Source organism: Zonotrichia albicollis, chromosome 7 (genome assembly GCF_047830755.1).
Source record: "Zonotrichia albicollis isolate bZonAlb1 chromosome 7, bZonAlb1.hap1, whole genome shotgun sequence".
NCBI lineage: Eukaryota > Metazoa > Chordata > Aves > Passeriformes > Passerellidae > Zonotrichia > Zonotrichia albicollis.
The window spans coordinates 38576138-38595801 of NC_133825.1; the positions used below are offsets into that span (position 1 = coordinate 38576138).

A 19664-nucleotide genomic window follows, 5' to 3' on the forward strand; every position below is an offset into this window, starting at 1 on the left:
CTCCCATGATCCTTCCCCCACATTTTGTTCTCCTGGAAAGCAGTTTCTGGGTCTTGTTCACACATGTTGGTGGGAGATCTGGAACATTTGGGTGCTGTGTGGAAGCCTCAGCCCCCATGGCAGTGGCTGAAGAGCTCTGGGGGAGAGCAGAGGGTGGAGGCCATTTCCCCAGTGAAAAATGGCTACGGTATGCAACTTATTTCACTCTTACTTTGCCCTATAGAGCTCTATTTTTTCTCTTTCTCTGAATTCCTTGTAGAATGGTGGATGGTGTATCTATATGCACGTGCTGAAACCAGCCCCACACTTCGTGTCTTGCTGTCTGCTCATTGTACAGCAATAACCATTCCAATTACCACAATTTACCCCTGCAGTTAATATCACTAAACAGCATTGTTCTCAAACACACACATATATTCTAGCTTAATGATTTCCATCTTCTTACACCTAATTAAAACTTTGTGTATCCCAGAAGAAATAAGAAACAGCAACACGAAAAACCCCCAAAAAACAAACCAACACTAACTGCTAGTGAAATTTCTCTGCAAATTAGTGTTGATTTATATTCTAATAATCTCTGAGTTGTTGTCTACATTTTGGGGTAACTTGCCATTTAATGGAGTGACTTGTGATGATATCAAACTCACTAAGGGATGAACATCTCCTCTATCCTTCAGACAGTTGCTTGTTGAGAACTAATACAGGACTGAGGAGAAAAGGTTGTTTCTAAACCCCCTCTGCTTTCAGCAATTGCCATATAGCCCTGAAAGCAAAAGAGTCTGTGTGTATGAGAAATTTATCCTGTTCAGGGTTGGATTAACTGGTGCAGAAGACCTTGGGCAGGGTGCCAAAACAGTGTTGGCATTTGCTGAAAGTGGAACTTCCAGAGATTATTTTGGTGCGTGCCTCTGACCCATGTGTCACCTGCCAGTGTCCCAAGGTGACCAATAATAGAGCGTTATCTGCTGCTGACAACTCTTGTGACAGGAAATGTAGCATCTCTGTATGTGGAGATTTTATGGGTAACCATGTTTATACCTGAAAACTGCTTTATTTATGAAAGGCAAATGAGTTTTTCATTAGCTGTGGCAGTTTTTGAGTGTAGGGGTCTTGCTCCAATGCTGAAAGCTAAGACTGTTCCTGTCCTCATTTTGTCCTTTGCCTTCATGGCATTTTCTCATTAACTTTTCTGTCAGCTTTGATGCTCTGTCCTGGTGGGACCTTGGGAGTGAATGTTGTTTGTCAGGTTTTGTTGCCTTATTTGTCTCCTCTTGGACTGCTCCTTTCCCTCCTCTATGTGAATGCATTCTTAGCTCTGATCCTTCTTCACTTCTTCCTTACTTCTCTTGGTTTCTTAAAAATGCTGATTGCTATATGAATCTATCATTCAATTAGTTTAGAGGCAGCAGGTGTCTCTTCAGGAAGGTTTGCAGTGTCTATTGACATGTTCTAGGGAATCATTTGCATATTTAATCAAAGCAAGTACTCCCACAGCCTGAACATTCACATTGTTAATAGTATAAAATAAATTTCCCAAACAGATATGGTTACCATTGCAGACATAAGCAGGAATTAAGAAGAGGTTATCTCTATACATATAATCTCCAAACTTATATGGCTGCTTTAGTTTCAATAAAGAACTTTGCATCAATGATATCTATATGTGCATAGGGTTGCATTAAGAACAGTCTAAAAATTAACCCTAAAGGAAAGGGAGTTTCCTGTAAAGTGAAAGCAAACCAAAGGGTGGAATTAATGTTTGCTCTCAGGAGTTGTCAGGGGTCAGGATGACACAGAGGGTGCTGAGCTGTGGGAGTGTGACTGTGAGCCACAGGCTTGGCAGTGCATGTGCCCATGGTTGGAGCACATGCTTCAGCCCTGTGGGTCCCTGAGCTTTGCTCTGGGGTTGATTCCCTTGACCGTTCTTGTCCTTTCATTTTTCGTCTTGTCTATTCACCTCTAAATCAATGTTTTACTTTGAAAATGGTTTTCTCTGAGTCCAAAATGAGTCAGAGCCACCTTCTCTGTAGCTCTTGTTGATTTAGTCTCACCAGTAATTCTGTTCCTTGACTCTGTCTCTTGAAGGGACACTGTAATTTGTTAGCATTAAAAATAACATTTCAGATGGCTGCAGTTGATGGTGCTGAGGAGAGAAATCCTTTGGTTCATCTGAGATTTACCATGGGCCTGGTAGCTGAAAGGGGGTGGTCTCAGAGTGAGACATAATTGATTGGATGCATGAACTTACTTTCTTCATCAGACACATTGATAGCACTTCTGTTTTAAAGAAGAAGGGAAATAGTAAAATAGTCATATAATAAAAGCTATACACATTCATGAACATTATACAGTGTGTGCTCCTGATTGCCTCTCCTCTAAGAGCCAGCATCAGCAGAAATCTGAAGTTCTTGCCCTCTCCATCAAGGTAAAAGAACTTTTGTTCAGGAGAAACCTTTGTGTTAAACCAAGGCCCCTTGCTATGAAAATCCGCTCCTTTTTGTGGTTCAATTGACATAATTTTCTGCCTATACCAGTAAATACAGGGAGAGAACATGGAGGGGTCATGTAACACTCACACTCATGGTCTGACTTTGCCCCATCAGGCTGTAGCTCACAGGGTGGTTCTGCACAGGGGCTGTGGGAGGCAGCTCCATGCCAGGTGACCTCAGACATGCTGGGTCAGCTCCCAGGGCTCAGCAGCTTGCTCACAGGAGACTTTGATGAGGTCTGGAAAACAGAAAAGGACCCAACACTTGTGTCAAGGAGGAAGGATGTGACTTTGCTATAAGGTTTGCCTGGATAGCAGAGGCTGATCCCATCTTTGACTATCCTAACAAGAAAGTTCCCACCAGTGACTTGCAGACGGCTCAGTGTGATTCTGAAAATGCTGGTTTAGTCTCACTTCTGGTAAAGTCTTTGGGTTACTTGCTGTGATTTCATGAACCTTTTTCAGGCTGACACTGCCAGATTTTCCCTGTGATAGGCCCTGCTGTGCAGCCACGTGGCGCCGTGTGGATGCAACACTGGAAGGTTTTGGCCAATAGACTTGTCAGTGAAAACAGGGCCTGCTGTGAGACACTGGGGTGGGACTGAAATTGTGTTTTTCAAGAAACTCTGAGGCTTGTGGCCTGGCTTAAGCAGAGCCCAAGCAGTGTCTCCTGAAGCAGGAGGGAGTTTGAAGGAAACATGTGCCTGTGTTTGAGCTGCACCTTGGCAAGTCTGGGAATTGGTTGTGGGTTTTTGGCTCAGGCTCCTGCAAGAGCCTGTTTGTCAGCTCCCTGCAGTGCTCCCCAGCAGCTGAGCACTCAGCTTTATGCAGTTCAAGTGATCCTCAGGCTACTGCAAGTCCCAGCCCTGTGTTATCAGCCAGGGGGAAGCTGTGCAGCCTTGAGAGAAGTGGATGGGTTTGATCCTGGGAGAGCTCTGCCTGTGGAGAGGAGGTTTCTGCCCACAGAGCAGGGATGGGAAGGTGCTGTGCAGAGCCCCAAGGCAATGCTCTCCCCTGTTTGCAAGAGTAGAAGGGGATTTGAGCCATAAACCACATTGTGGCACACAAAGAAGCCATTTTAATTTCCGTCTCTGCTGGAGGCATCACATGGAAAAGAAAATGGGATTGGTATGAAAAGAAATGTTTATGTTTCTAGGAGCAGAGACCTCCCAAATAATTAGTATCACTTGACAAACTGCTGTTTAAAATGCAAGTGGTTTAAGTGCTGCAGCTCAACAGGCATTTGTCAGAACTCTGGTGTAGATGTGGTCCCTGCTCTGGGTTGGTTCCTGCTGTAAAGAAAAGGAGATTTACAGTAAACATCTTTTGCTTAAGGAAAATTTCTCCTTTTATCTTTTCCTTGGTTGGATAACCTAAATGTTACAAACTGGACAAATGGCAGCTTGATGGCAAGAGTGTTTGGGATGCTGTTTGGGAATGAAAGAAATCCTGGATTTTGTTTTTTGTTCATCAGACCAGGCTTTTGGTCAGAAGAAAGATAGAAATGTCTCATTTTCTTTAGCTTTTGGGAGGAGGAGAGTAAAGGAAAGGCTTTTGGGTGAGAGTTTTGAAAGCCACAGCTTCATCTCTGATTTGCCTGTCTGTAATATTCACTGACTCAATTAAAAGTACTTAAAAAAATCCTTACTTTTCTCCAGAACTGTTTGAAAACTAACTGAAGACATAAGGGTTGTTAAGAATTGGTATTTTTCAAAGGTTAAAAAAATGGCAGCTTATAAAGAGACTGAGATAAGAAAGAAAAAGTTAAAAAAAAAAGTCCATGGAAGATGGAAATAAATGGGTGCCTATAATGTACTGAAGCATCCCAAATCAAAATTACTTCTGTCTTTGCACACCAAATAGAATCAGATTATCAAATATAAAATAGAGCTTTAAAAATCTAATTGCTTTTACAAAGGCATCATTGATGATACAAATTTCTTGCAACTTGCAAAAGGAGAATTGCTCAATTTATTTTCTTCTTATCTTAAACTAGCTCAATGCCACTCTCTGTTTTTCATCTCTGAAGGGTAAGAGACTATCATTTGTGGTGCCTTCTTGTTTTATGATTCTGAGTGAAGCTGTGTGCTTAGAAGGAACACGAGATTGGGAGTCCTGGTGGGTGCTGGTCCCATACAGATCTCACATGGAACTGGAGCTATGGCATGGTAGGAGCTGCTGTTCTTCTTCTTTTAATCTCTCTGCACATCAGTGGCTTCGCAAAATTGGCCAAAGAGATCTTGATCAAGAAGCATGGCTGTGACAAGGTTCCTGGGCAAACCTGTCTCCTTTCTGACCAGCCCAAGGCACTCTTGCTTGAGCAAGGGTGGGTGAGTCAATATCTTGATGTTGTGTCTCAGTATCTCAACACTTGCATTTTGGATGGTTGCTGACTGTAAAATTATCTTGCTCTCTTTGGCTTGTGCTATTCTGTGCACGGATCCCAGCAGTCAGGCTTAGGTAGGAAAGTGGGCAGTTCTGTCTTTGGGATGCTACAAAGGATATTGCCTCATGTTAGAAATGAATTCCTGAAAATGGAGATGCAGTGGTTGCAGTTCCCTGCATCCTTCCTACACAGGTGTGCAATGGCATTTATCAAACAAAGGATAAAACATCCAGGATATCTGTACCAATGGTAAAAAGGATGAAATTCAGAGAAATATCCTACAAATGTACTACAGATGTATTTGAAAGGGTGCTAAAGTCATTCACCAAGTTTGCAAGAGCTGGCTGCAGCTCTCACAATGCTCCTCACCAGAGACCCTGGAACCATTTTGCTGGGAGATGTTTCTATCCTGTTAGTTGCAGAGTGGCTACCTGACCTCTCTTCACCCACTCATGAGTTATCCCAGAGAGACCTTTCTGCTCTGAGCCCTCATACAGCAAAGCTGTTCCCTGGGGACTCCAGGTCATGCCTCATCCCAAGCTGAGACTGACCACTGCACAAGTGGTTGCTCAGGGATTCAGAAGCTCTTTAGCATTTGATAACTGGAATATTTTGAGATTTATTTGATATATATATACATGAAAATACACACTTTCCATCTTCTCCTAATGCTGTGCTTTGGAAAGTCCATACTTTAACCCTTGGGGACAGACTTTATCAGTTTTGTCTTTAGTGATGTGTCAGAAGCAATAATTTTGTGATACCATGGCTGGTACTGCTGGCTCAGTTAGTGCAGAGTGAGGTGTGTCATACTGAGTGAGCAGCTGTAATAAAGGGTAGATATGAGCAAATTACCCTTAATAACTTCAGTATTACAGATATTTTGAAGTGTACCCTCTGGGAAAAAAAAACCCAAACCACATTGATAGTGGTTTGGGATTTGTGCAACTCCAGTTTGATAACAAATATTTTGTGTTTTTCCTCTGTGTGCTCTATTTACAGCAGTAGGTTCATATTTTGAATTGAGATCTGCTTTTGGGTGCAGAAAACTAATCAGGGAGATGCTTCATGGCCCAGAGGTCTGGATTTGCAGGCTCCAGTTCAACAGCTGCATCTGCCTGTGCTGTCAGAAAGAGCATCTGTCAGAGATGCAGTGTGGTCCTTATTACATTATAATTTAGTGCTGTGGCTTAGAAAAACAGGACCGTTTATGTACTTATAAAACAACCCCTGCAAACCCCTAAAAAAAAATTAAAGCTTCGCTGATCTTTCTTAGCAGAAGAAATGCCCCTTATCTGAACATTGACTAAAGGATGTTACACTTTTTTTAAGCTAAAAAAAGCAAGGAAAATGGATGGATGAGTTGGTCTCCACACTCAATTGCTCCTTGCTTTTCTGAAATAGTGTATGTGTCTTTCCCCTGAGAGAATAAAGTCCCCTGGGCCCTTCAGGCTTGTTTCCAGTTCACATGTGATCTTCAAGGCTCTCCCACTATGAACGTGGCTTCATCAGGAACAATGCTCTGACCCGTGTGGCATTAAATTTCTTCCTCTTTTCACTCTTATCAATACATCAATATGGAAAAGTACCCCCTCTGCACGAATTGTAAAACTGTGTGTTGTTCCCATTCCAGGCTAGCTTGGTTTTCTAGCCCATCTCTCTTCCTTCAGCTATTTAGAAAAGCAGTCAACTTTGCATCCTCATGATGTTCCTCCTGTGTCACCTGCTGTACATTACCCAGCTTCAGTAGATGGCAACTGCTCATCTGTGTCAGGAAAGGTCATGCAAGTAAAACCTGCAGCAATGTAAAATTGATTCAAACTGAATTATTGGATAGTTTTTTCCTGTTTTACGCACTGATGTTAAATTTCAAAGCCAGAGATGGCAGAACTTCCCCGGTGTGTTCTCACAGGAAACATTGGGTACCTCCTCTACAAAAGAACTGACTCTGTTACCCACATCAGTAGAAAATAGTCATGAAGGTTTGGGAGGGCTCTGTGAGGGTTTATAATGAAAGGGCTTGGAGCTTCTAGTTTGAAGTGTATTTTTGCCTATGCAAATCAGAGAGGACTAGAACTAACTTCCATGTGTCCATGTGCTGTTGTGGTGACAGAATCAGTCACCTTCTGCTGTCCTCTGGGACAAGGAATAGCACTGGCCATGAGCATGGAAGAGCATGTCCTGACAGATCCATTAAAATAACAGAAAATCAGATAAAACATACACTTGCTTACAAAGATGTGTTCCTCTTGTTCCTATTTATTTTCTCATATGCAGCTGGTAAACACTTCTGGGCAGGACCCATCTCTTCTTTCTGTCTTTGTGAGATTGGGCATGAGGTGGTGGCTAGCAGGTAGGATAACTTTTAAAGAAATAAAACAGATCTGTGTGCTCTTGTCCTCAGGCAATAAGGATTCAATACCCTTGGTCTTCTACTGGCTGACCCACAGCAGCAAATGCTGAGGAAATCAAGTTCCTGTATGGACTGCTCCATCAGCATGTAGCAAAACCTGAAGTGAGAACTTCATGGGTCTGGCATGGGAATTGCTAGGCAGGATGGCGGAATAGTATTCACACTGGTTCTTTGAATAAGCACCAGAGATACTGCTTATTTTAGTTAAAATAAACTGTAACTTTATGGTCTGACTGGCTGGTGGAGTTTCATGTTTTAATTCAGTGGTCCAAGTTCAAGTTCTGCTCTGCTAAAGAAACAGAGTTATTTACTGGTAAAGGGTGTTGAAACTGGTGCAAGTGATGTGCTGCAGAGCCAGATGAGAGTGGGAAAGTCAGTAATTTAGATTCCACTTGTGACTGTGGTACAGAAAGTGCAGATTAATGAAGGAATGTGTGCATAGAGGGCCAAATTCTTGCGTAAAGGGAGAAATGTTGCCCTTTCTCCTGGTTTTGCCTCAGCAGTACTTATATTATTTGCCTGGAAAATAAAAATATTTTAATGGTGTAGCGGTTAACACTTCTAATGCTACTGGAGTCCTCCCTGGTCTCGGCAAAAGTTCTTGTTTATAATTTCTCTTTGTGCATTGAAGGTGCTGGAGAGCAGGGGTAGTGCCCTGCCCTGGGCTGGGAGCTTTGCATTGGGCCCCTGTGCTGTCTTTGCCAGTGCACTGGGGGTTTGAGAGGGGATGGTGGGACTCAGGCACGGAGCTCTGTGCTTTCATCCCAGCAATGTACCTAAAAAATGCAATTTTGATGGCAAGCTTTTGCCTCGTTTAGTACCCAGTGCAAGTTACTTTGCAGGAATATGTTACAGATTAACTAGTGGTGTGCCAAAATAAATCCATCTCTTTATAACTTTGTGAGGTTGGAGAGCCTTGGTTGATCACAAGGGCCTGTTGTGCTTTAGGAGACAAGGAGTTGTTTGTTTTATTTATTTTTTAATAAGAAAATAAGAGGGTATGAAGCATGAGGAGAACAAATCAGAATAGTACAAGAGGTTGGGGGAAAAAAAAAAAGGAGTAAACCTAAGTGAGAGAGAGAAATGCTGGATAAAGTGGGGCCAGTGAAGGAAGGGAAAGACTTAAAAGAGAGAAGTGGCTGAGAAACTTTAATGCTTGTGACAAGGGAGGAGGAGGAAGAAGGAGGAAGGGATGGCAGAGAAAGCAGAGAGGAAGGTTGTATGTTATGTGAGTTTTCCCGAAGAAGAAATGGACAGAGAAAGAGAGAGTGGAAAGGAAGAATTAAAAAAAAAATGTGGCTCCTATAATCCTGAAATATTTAAGAGGATGTTAAATGTGGCCAAATAATAAAAGTAATAGTAAATTTTGACCTGCCTGATAAGTTGCTAGCTCAAATAACCCCTTACTTTAAGGATTTATTTGCTGCCAAACAGGAAATAAAGTCAGTGGAATCAATGTCTTTTGGGTCTAGTCAGTGTGGAGCAAGACTAGAGTTTCAGGTAATTTTTCCTTTGTAAGCACTTTCATATTCCATTTCACAAGAACATAAACCCTACAAACCCCCCCTGCATAAGCAGCAGCCAGGTGACCCTGAGTAGATATATATTTCAAGAACTTCCCTTTAGGACTGCTTTTGGACTTCATATTGAAAGGAAATCTTTGACATTTGGGGAACTGATGTGGATGGAAATAGTTTGGACTCTGTTCTGACTAGCAGCAAAGAGAGCAGTGCGATTTTCTGATGCTGAAAAAGGGAATTTTCAGTTGATCAGAAAGAAATTAAAATAGGCAAAAAAACCCCCAAACAAACAAACAAACAAAAAAACCACCATAGAAAAGACATACTTGGTGACAGTATTTCCACAGCTGCCAGTCTACAGGAAGGAAAGAGCAGTGGCCTGAGTTTGGGGACATAGCACATCAACATCAGATAATTTTGGCAAAAGATCACTGCACTTCACAAGTTTAAATATGGGTAGGGAAAGGAGCTGGTTGTGGCAATCATGCTCTCAAGGGACCCTGCAAGGAAAAACAGCAGGGGACTTTCAGGAGAAGGGTGTGAAACAAGAGTGGTTTGAGCACTGTGTTTTTCAACAAGACCACACACAAAATGACCCACCTTTACAGTATCTTGAAGTGACTCTAAATAGATGTTTTACATTAGAAAAAAGGCACACTCCAGGTGTAATTGTCAGGTATAATGGAGGAAAAACTGCCTTCTGAGAGTCTGTAGAAATGTCATTACAAAATAAAACTTCATGATATGGGGTACTGAACATAATCTAAACTCTGCAGCTGGGTAAGAGGAGATGCTCTTGCACTGCTCTACCATTCATCCCAGTGCATGTCTCTCTTGACTGGAGGTGGTCTCCTATCAGGGAGCTGCTGAACATGACACTTGGGATATGGAAAGATCCTCCAGCTGATCATTCCCATAAGCATAATTCAGATCTGCTCCACACAATACCCCATCTCTTTCCACTGATGCAAAGAAAAGCATCCTATTATATTGTCAATATGCAGTGGGAGTAGCCTGATGTGGGCCTAATTCAGCATCTTGAGTCTAGGGGCACATCTTTGATTTTACACAGACACAACTCAAAGCAAACTCTAGTGCTTGAGTTCAGAACCACACTTAGCTTCTCTGATTTTCTTTGCATGGCTTTGTCAGTAGGCTGCACCATTTCTACCATCTCTGGGATTTTGGTTCTACAGATCAATTTCCTTGTCTCTACTGCTCTTACCTTTGCTTTCTCCTGCTCTCCATTGCTCCCACATCCTTTCTAATCCTGACCAAAAAATGAAGTTTAACCTTGATAGGTTACCTCTGTTTCTGGTGAACTCTCAGTATTCAGACTTTCAAGCTATTACACTGTAGATGGAAAATGTGCCCAGGATAGACTTTCCATTAAACTGTATTTAAATTGGAAGAGAATGCTGGCACCTCAACAAGTATTCCAGAATTAGATCCCAAAATACTGAAGCTAGCTAATCTTTTGGAAGAACAAAAAACTCTTACTGATTTATATTTAGCAGGGGGAATGCATTTTAAAAACACAGCCTATATGAGGCCCCTTGAAGAAAACATCTTTTACATTGATTTGTAGTGCATGGAAATACTACACAGCCGTAAAATATTTGCACTTGGGCTCTGCTTTTATGTCTTCTTTTTTTTTTTTTTTTTTTTCAGTATGAACTGTCGTGAACTCTGTGAGAGTGGCTGCTCTGCTGCCTGTGGCTGTGCAGTGAGACAGGGCAGCTTTGCTGCTCATCAGGGCTGTGCCCAGGGTTGCAGGAGGGAAGGGGAGAAGCAGCAGTGCAGCAGCTTTGGGGGCAGCAGCTTTGCTGCTCATGGTGCTGTGCCCAGGGTTGCAGGAGGGGAAGCAGCAGTGCAGCAGCACCACGGTGGGAACACCCAGCTTGTGACTGTGGGGCTGTGATTCAGAGTGGCTGCAGGTATGTGTGCTGTCCCTGGGACCTGTGTAGAGAGGGATGAGATTAGGCTGGCCCTAATCTCAGCAGCACAGCTCTGAGCTGAGTGTCTGCAGTGACTGCTTGGGCTTCGTTTACGTGATTGCAAATGAGCAGGAATTCTGTAATGGTAATGAAAGTGTAGCGTGTTCTATGCATAGTTCTGATCTATACCAAGGAAATGATTAACTGGAGTTTCAGTGGATGTGAGAGGTCAATGGCTTATCCCAGCTGGGCAGTTTCTGGAAAAGGAGCTATGGCAAGAAGCGGGTCTGTTAATGCAGTGAGTCAGAAAAGCAAACATAACTTATAAATTATATGTAATCTTATGGCCAACAGTGTATCAGCTTATCTTTGAGAAGATAAGGATTATCAACGGACAGAGCATGGAAAGTTCTGGGTGTTTTTCTTCCTTATGTCCCACCATCTGCAGCACAGACAGATCAGCCATCACCCTGGGCAAGCTGTTTCTATTCCTCCTGAAGCATCAGATATTAGAAGAGGAGAAGATTAACAAACTGCACATTTACAGGAGGATGATAAACAGAATTTTTGAAACAGCCCTAGACCATAAACCTAACTAGACTTAACTTGCTTTCTTTTGTTAGAAGACATATATATATATTATTACATTTCTCTGGTGACAGAGCCTACCTGATCACAGCAGAGCAAAAATGTTCTAAATTAAGAAAGAAATCTTAGATGCTTCCACAGCATGATTTTTTACTTTGATCTTCTCATTTCCTACCCACAACATCAACCTACAGTAGTCTGTAGTAAAAAAAATGAAGTTGCAGAAGCACCAAGATGCAAAAAGAATAAGGTCAGAAATGCCTCCCTGCTGTCAAGAACATAATTATTGCACAGGCAAGTTGTTCCTGCCTGTGGATCAGAGGAGCTGCTGCTGGCTGCTGGAGGGAGGAGTGGCTGCTGCTGATGCAGGGATGACAGTTCCCTTTCCATGGATTTGTCTGGAGCCTGGGGGTGCAGCTCCCAAGGCAATTCCTCCTGCCCAGCAGCTTCCAGGGGGGCTGCTCACCCCCTCTCTCCTCACCTGGCAGAAGGGAGCATATGGCTGCTTACTTATGCTCTGCTGTTCTTATCTGCTTAGTGGGCTTTTGGTCCAGAGGGGCTCGGGGGGATTTGCACAGGGAGAGGGCAGGGAGGGACCTGGAGAGGATCTGCATCCATGGGAAGTGGAGTGGTACCAGAGGTCTCTGTGTGTGTCACAAGAGTAATTGAATTTTCGGGAATGACTGACATTAGGTAAACAGTGCCTAATTAGAGATAAGGAGATGTTAATGATTACACAGCATTGTAACTGAAGATATGAAATTTAAAAATTCATTTATAAGGGGAAGAGATTTCTTCTCAACAGCCTTGTGTCCATATAGAACTATATTCACACTTTTCTTCTTGGTATCATCTATTCTTCAGCAAAGAAAAGGGCCTGTCCATATAGAACTATATTCACACTTTTCTTCTTGGTATCATCTATTCTTCAGCAAAGAAAAGGGCCTGATCAGCCTTGGTATTTTTTAAGTGCTTGCAGAGCCATCAGCTGGGTTGCTCTTCCTGGAGATGGTGTGTGTGAGGATTTGCCTCCTCAGCTCAGTCCTGCCCTGCTGTTCTCTCCTTCTGCCTCTCCTGCATTTTGAGGGTCATCCTCACCTTCCTTCCCTCATCTGGCAGAGTCTTCTCTAGGCTCTGCACAGAGACATCTTCTCATGTCTCTCTGTAATTTCAACAACATTAGTTCAGCCTTATCCTTCCTGTAGCCAATTAACAGATTCATTTCTCATCTGTAGTACTTAAATCTACTTTGACCAGCCTAAACTTTTGCTCTGAGTATTTTGCCTTTAAAAAAAAAAATTACAAACAACTCAGGCTTACTATAACTGAAGCAGAGCTCTTATTCTGTCACTCCTGAGCTCCTTTCATCTACTCTTTTCAAGCTTTACAAAAGTTGCCACACTCCTGACTCTTACTGATAGAGCCTCAGCATTGTCTTCAAGCAAGCTTTTGTGAAGCCCCACATCCAGGTTCTGACCAGGGGCTCCTGAGCTGAGGTGCTCAGCTGTGTTGCTAAAAAAGCCCCATCCCAGGTCACTGCCTGGCACTCGTGCAGAGGCTGCTGTCTCTGTGCATCCTGTTGGACAGGACATGTCTCTGCTCCTCAGCTGCAGCACTGTGAGAGATGGAGAGCAGAGGCACATCCCAGCTGGGCAGGGAGACAGAGGAAATGCCGGTGTCTCTCTGAGCTCAGCCTCCTAAATGCCCTCAAACACACCAGTGTGAGTCTTGCAGGTCCCACTTGTATCTATCCCATCTTCAGGACACAGCCTTTCTCCTTTCCTTTCTGTTCTGAAGCTTTGAAATCATCTCTTCTGCCCTTGACAAAGTCTTGCTGTGCTTGTATTGATTACAAATTTCACCTGTTGCACTTATTTTCCTGCCCTTTGTCCTTGCTGTCACTTTTTGCATCTCTTCCATTAATTTGATTTTTCTTTCTGAAATGAAGAATCAGCTTCTTTACTTTGAGGGCTCCACACAAATTAACCCCTCCCTTCCCACCACTTGTCAGTCAGGTTTGAAGGATGGATCCATTGCAGATCATCCTGCAAACAGCCCCAGCTTCTGCTGCCCCAGTTTTATACTGGCTGAAGGGAAGCTTCTCACAGATGCTGTAAAACCACCCTTGTTGTCTTTCATACCTCTCACTAGGAAGACAGCTGAGACAGCTTTGCTTTTCAGGTTGAAAAAGAAGAAGGAGGACTGGTATTATCTCCTTTCCTATGCATGTGGTTTGTCTGCACCTGCCTCTTGTCGTGCAGTTTGCAATTTAAATGGAAAATCTTACCCTGTGCACGAACCTCCTCACTTGATACATCTTGTCACCTCTAAAATAGCACAGATGAAAATAAGTTATGCTTTGGCTTTGACTTCTTTTGGAGTCGTGGATGGGAATGCTAGATCTGACCAGCTGGCTGAGATCCACTTTGGAGATACTTCCATAATTCACTAAAGTTTAACCCAAAACGCTCCTTAATTTGGATCTAGCACTCTATAATTAACCCTTTGCATTTCTATCATTAAATACCCAACACTTGCAAAGCTATAGTCTCTTCCTGTGGAGAATCAAAGCTTTGCTTTGGCTTCTTGGTCATCTTGCCATGCAGACATGAGTTCTTCACTGTGGTGACAGCAATCTGACAGGGTCCTTGTCATCCCACAGGCCCAGGGAAAGCTGCATATACACTGGAAATACCTTATTACTTACTCCCTCCAGAGCAGCAAACATGTTTTTAAAGGCAGTGAAGATTTGCATTAATTTATGGTTCTCTTTCTCCTGTGCACATGCCCTGGGTCAGGCTGCATGTGAGAAAACAAGGTTTGCAACCCCTTTCAAGTTTCCACTGGTGTTAAGCTAATGTTTATTTTTAGTAAACTGTATTTCAAATTATGCTTTTAAGAATCCGTTTGCGAAGCCTAGCATAAGAATTTCAATATGTTTTATCCTTCTGAGCTTTTTATTAACAAATATAAAAGGGTATAAAGGATCAGTGTAACTAGTTATTCTGTATTTCACTGATAATTTTCAAAAGTGTGGGTCCAGCTCGAGAAATGGTAAGGATTACAAGCATTCATCTCAGCTGAATTTTTTCTCCCTGTGCTGCTACTAACTACCCAGCTTTGGGAAGGCTGTGTGGATGCTCCTTCAGGGGCATTTTCTGCTGTGCTGTGTGGGTGTCCCTGTCCCCACACCCACACATGGTTCCCTTTTCTTTGTTCTCAAAATCCTTCCCTTTTAAGTGCTTATCCAGTAAGGCCACCTGCCAGATAAAGCACTGTCAGCCTCTCTTGATAAGGTAATAACTCTGAAACACTCTTCTCCACTCAGAGTGTGGTGTTTTCCCTGCCTGCTCCTTTCACTTTCCCTTGCCTGCAGCACAGGTGCCTCTGTCCCACCCCAGACCTCTCCCTCTCCCCTGTAGACAAGGAAAAGTAATTTCCATTTGCTGCTGCATGTCAGTCTTTGGGCTCTGTTTTAAAGTCTTGTTTTCTGTTTCTTTCAATTTTGAATGATATTTATTGCACACACGTTAAGAAATTTAATACTTGCAGTCAGCTTCCAATCTGCAATGATTTTTACAGTATTGTCATAAGTACTCAGCCTGAGGATGTGCTGTTACATCTTTGTGTAGCTACAAGCTAAGACTACCCAAAATGCTGGCAGGAAGAGGGTCTGGACTTTTTATTGCAAAACCAAGAGTTATATTAGAGGTGCAAGCCTTATTTTATAGTAGCTATAGAAAGACATAGCAGTGAGCAATTAGTTTGTGTGAAGAATATAGATAATTAGTTTCTATAGTTTGCATGTTTGAAGAGTACTGTTTAGTCATGCATCTCTGCAGCACAAACTGGCACATTCTTAAGATCATGTTTGCTTTTTTAGTGTCCTTCAGTCTGTCACAAAATAGTCCTACCAGTATTCTATTGGTACTTTGATTCCAAATTTAGGAATATTTCCTCCCAAACATGTGCATGATGCAGTGTGTATGTGCACACAAGGAAAGGGAAGCAGATGACTTGTGTTTAGCGGAGTGGTTGTTTTGAGCTGGAATGCTCCCTGTTGGAAGGAAATGTGCCTGTCCATTCATTCAGGAACAAAGCTGTTGTCGTGGCTGTGCTGATCCTGCCTCAAGGCTTTCTGTAGAGTTTTGAGTGGAGAAAGATGTCATTTCTTCCATCCTTCACAGCCTTTCTCCCTCTTACCTTTCCTCACTGAATCATAGTGTGCTGGTCAATGCCTTCATTTCATGTGGGATCTCAGCTGAGGTTCTTGTCAGTGGAGGAGAGAGGAGACTGGATGGGAGGTGGTGGAGAGATCCAGCTGGGTCTCTGCTCAGGGGTGCTGGGGTGTGAATCAGCAATGTGTGTGCCTGAGCTGGCACATGGCAGAGCTGGATAGGGCACCCAGGCACACGGAGACAAAGATCAGTGGAGTTGCTCTTGCAAAGGAGGTGTGAGAGAAATGGTCAGGTTTGTAGGAGTCCTCTGGAAGTGGAAGATTGTTCCCTAGGTGTGTCAGCCTTGATAGAGCAACTTTACAAGTGCTTCAGAACCAATTCTTGTGTTTTCTTCTCATCTGTGGCCTCAAGATGGCCTGTGATTTCAGTGCTGAGGTGCAGTCCCAATGTCATGCTCTGTACTGTCAGATTGTCCAAACAGGAGTTTTCAGTATCCTTGCAGTTTTTACTGCAGAAGATGCTCTAAAATCCCTTGCTGGTTTACAGTTTAAGGGTTTGGCTACCTTTGTTTTGTTTTACCTATACTTTCTATGCTAAGTACCCCTGCTTTTTTTTTTTTTTAATTGAAAATTTCCATATTACTGACAGTATATTTGAAGCCCTTTTTTTCCCCATTCTGCTTTCAGATTCCATTGGTGGGTCGTTTTCAGCCTCCTCCCACCGATGCCACCACAAGCAGAAGCACTGTCTCCCCATCTCACAGTGTGGAACTCTGTCCATCAGCCCTCTGCTGTTCCATCCTCACACGAAGGGATCCCAGATCATCATGGACACAACACAGAAGGCAGTGAAGCGCCAGGCTAGCTTCTGCAATGCCATCACCTTCAGCAACAGGCCCATTGTTATCTATGAACAAGTCAGGCTTAAGGTGAGTAGATTATACCTTCCCTTTTGGCCATGGGATCTGCTGGGAGAGAATGCTGGGGTGCACTGGGCTGTGGTGCTGCAGCAGATCTTTAGCCCTTCCTTGAAAAGCACAGTAGTCAGATCTTGGCCTTAAAGAGCTGCAATCTTCATTGGTACTGCTGCTTTTGTCACTGTAGTTCTTGGAGCCATAGGTACAGACTGCTGCAGAAACTGAGAATAAAAGGGAAATCCACCTCCCAAAAATACTTACACCGATGTTAGACAAGTACAACAGATTAAATTGAGATCACTTGGAAAGCCAGGAGATAAAGAGGTCAAAAAGGACCCAGAAGTGAAGGTTCTTGCTCACATGCTTGGCAGGAAAAACAAAAGAGTTTGGAGGAAAGAAGGAAAGGAGCAGTCAGTGTGATCACTGTTGCTGTCTGAGAAAAGGACCTTTCTGGCAGTCTGCTGATTGCTTTGTTGAATCAGTCACCTGATAGCATTAAGATCAGAGGAGAGAACATTGCAGGGATCACATTTTTCTGACTGGCACAGGCTGATTTCACTTCCTTTGTGTGTGTGGTAGCCTGGAGGATGGAGTTTGTACCCCTGGTACCAGGCCATGCTGCAGCTGGCATGGGAAATCCAGCTTGTCTAAGACAACATGCCTCCATGAACAACAGGAGCTGCTTTCTGATGAAGAAACTCCTCCATGTACTTAGGAACTGAAGCACTTTTCAGGTTATTAGCATCCACAGATACTTTCAAATCTTTGTGCCCTCTATTTTATGGGACTACATTTCTCTGTTCATAGCCAATCTCATGCCTTTATTGGCACAAAAAGGTCATCCTTGGCCACTTTAGTTTGTGGCACACAAGAATGATCTGACTGCAAATCCTTCATTTGTGCAGAAAGAGTTTTCCAGAAGGTTTGTCAGCATATAGATACATGGCTTGAATGATCTTGCTGTTGCCCATTTTTAGAGGTCCTGGAATGCTGGGTCCTGCAGCAGCATTTCAGCCTTCCCTGCCTCTTCCTTCACAGCAAAGGAGCAAGGAATGAGGGACATGCTTCTTTTTGTAAATGTGGAGATTTCAGTGATTTCAGGCCCAGGCCCAGAGATAGAAAATCCCCACTACAGGTTTGTCTTGCTTCCTGTGGAGCTCTTACTGCTTCTATCCAGGCTGGAAGCCCAGCAGGAGTCCCTCACATTGCCTAATGAGATTTCTCCCATGTTGGCCAGCAGTTTGGACAAGCAACTGTGACAAATAATCTGTGAGAAGATGAAAGCAGCATTTCACTTTTGAAGACACCATCAAAGATTTGAGTGGATTTAGTGGTTTAGGCAAAGGTTCTGGATTTCTTCCTCATTCTGAAACAAGGTAGCTATCTCTGGAAATTCACACTTGTTTATCTGTGTATTTGGGGATTTTAGCTTACATAACATATGTGAAGGATATGCATGCAAATCTGCACAGGAGATTTATGAGCAGAGCTCCTGCTGACTCCAGTGGGAAGTTCTCATGGGAGTAATCAACAGGCTTTAGCAGAACTTGTGCTCTAGGGAGGGATGAAATGGGAAAACATCCTTGCTGTTGTATGATAAATCCATCCTGCAACTACCTCGCTGTTGTTTGTGCTTGTGGAAAACAGCACCTTAGACCTTACCAGCCACACACTAACCATGAGCCCACTCATTCAGGTCTTATAAAGTCTAAACTCCCTCTGCAAAAATGAGGAAAGAAGTAAGGAGATTCCATTCTGTTTATTAGCTATTGTATCTCAGGTTTTACACTGACATTATTTTGCAGATATGGGAATATGGCTGTCAATCAGCCTCAGAGGTAAATGCTCCAGTATGCTTTCTTCCATGTAATTTGGGACATTGCTAGGAAGTGTAGCTCTCAAAGATGGCATAAGGCAGTAAAGATCAGGAGCCTGAATCTGTAAAAGCAGCAATGGTTTAGCAGTTTGCATGTTGATTCTGTATTTTCCTCCCCTTCTGGTGCCCAGTGGACCTCCCAAGCTTTTCTGCTAGCCGTGGCTGCTGAAAAGAGAATTTGGTCCATCATTAACTGTTGCCTTTTTTAGCAAAACTGTGTGCCCTTTGTCCAGCTGTGTCTAATTCTTGGCAGGCTTTATACTTGATTTTAATTTGGATATTAGTTTGCCTGTGGTCAGACTGTATTGAGAACTGTTTATAGGTGCTGATTAATACATGGAACATGTGCAGCCTCAATTACCATATGAATATTTACTTCACGCTGCCTGTGATTGCTGTGAAGTATTGGCAAGAGGCTGAATTGTACAAATGACAATGAGGCCATATTTATCTTAGACCCAAAAGCTTTTAGGGCTTGCAGTAAATTTGCTGCAAAAAATAACCCAGGCTTCTTCTTGGAGTGTGTTATGTTTCCCTGTTTTGTCATGTGCACATCCTGTTAACCCCACTTCTACTGGGGACATGCATGATGCCCTCCCACCATGGCAAGATATATAAAATAGCAAACCTGCTTCAGTCCTTTTTAGTGTCATCCCAGTGTCCACCCCACAAACAGAAACTTCCCATGGTTCCTGGGACAGAGGTCAGTGCTCAAGTGTTTCATGTAAACAGTTCAGATGCCTGGATGGACTGAGTAGGGATAAAGAGCAGCACTCCCTTAACCAAAAAATTGTCCATTGATAACTTTTTTCTGAGCTCTGAGTTATTTTCTCTGATACTTTAATTATAAAACAGAAATCTGTGGGCTTTGAACAATGTCTTTGTTGTAAGATTATTGTGACCCCAGGGGCACATGTTTGAGAGTTGCCTTGAAGAGGAATATGTAAAAGGAAAACACTGTATTTACAAATTTGATTAGCAGGGAATTCAGAAGTCCAAAGAAAACATCTTGTAGAATTCCTTGGTGAAAATTCTGTGCTTCCAAGCTGGGACATGTGGGGCTGCTGCCAGACTTTTGAGAACAAAGTCCTGCAGTCCTGGACAGTTCAGTCTCTGTCATTGCTATTCATCTGAGCCATTAGTGCTTTGGCAGAGCATGAAATTACAGAAAGATAACAAGTTTTGTGTGGCCTCTGGTAGGTAGGTGGTACCTCTCCATGTTTCTGCCCTTGTCCTGTGGCCAGCAGTGGAGCTGCTTGAGGCTGCCAAAGCATTGATGGAAGGTGACTGTCTCAGGTGCTCTTGTGTTTGCTGCAGGTTCAGAGTGTGAACAGATGCTCTGATTGTGGGTCAGCTGGCATG

General features: G+C 43.1%; 1 protein-coding gene across 3 annotated transcripts in view; it reads left to right on the forward strand.

Moving 5' to 3' along the window:
* NEURL1 (neuralized E3 ubiquitin protein ligase 1) overlaps positions 1-19664 on the forward strand; it is a 146574-nt gene that overhangs the window by 64474 nt on the left and 62436 nt on the right. For all 3 annotated transcript variants that reach the window (XM_005481579.4, XM_014275731.3, XM_074545174.1), the window contains exon 2: positions 16197-16438. In XM_005481579.4, the coding sequence (XP_005481636.1) occupies positions 16197-16438 (242 nt within the window). The remainder of the gene's footprint in view (positions 1-16196; positions 16439-19664) is intronic.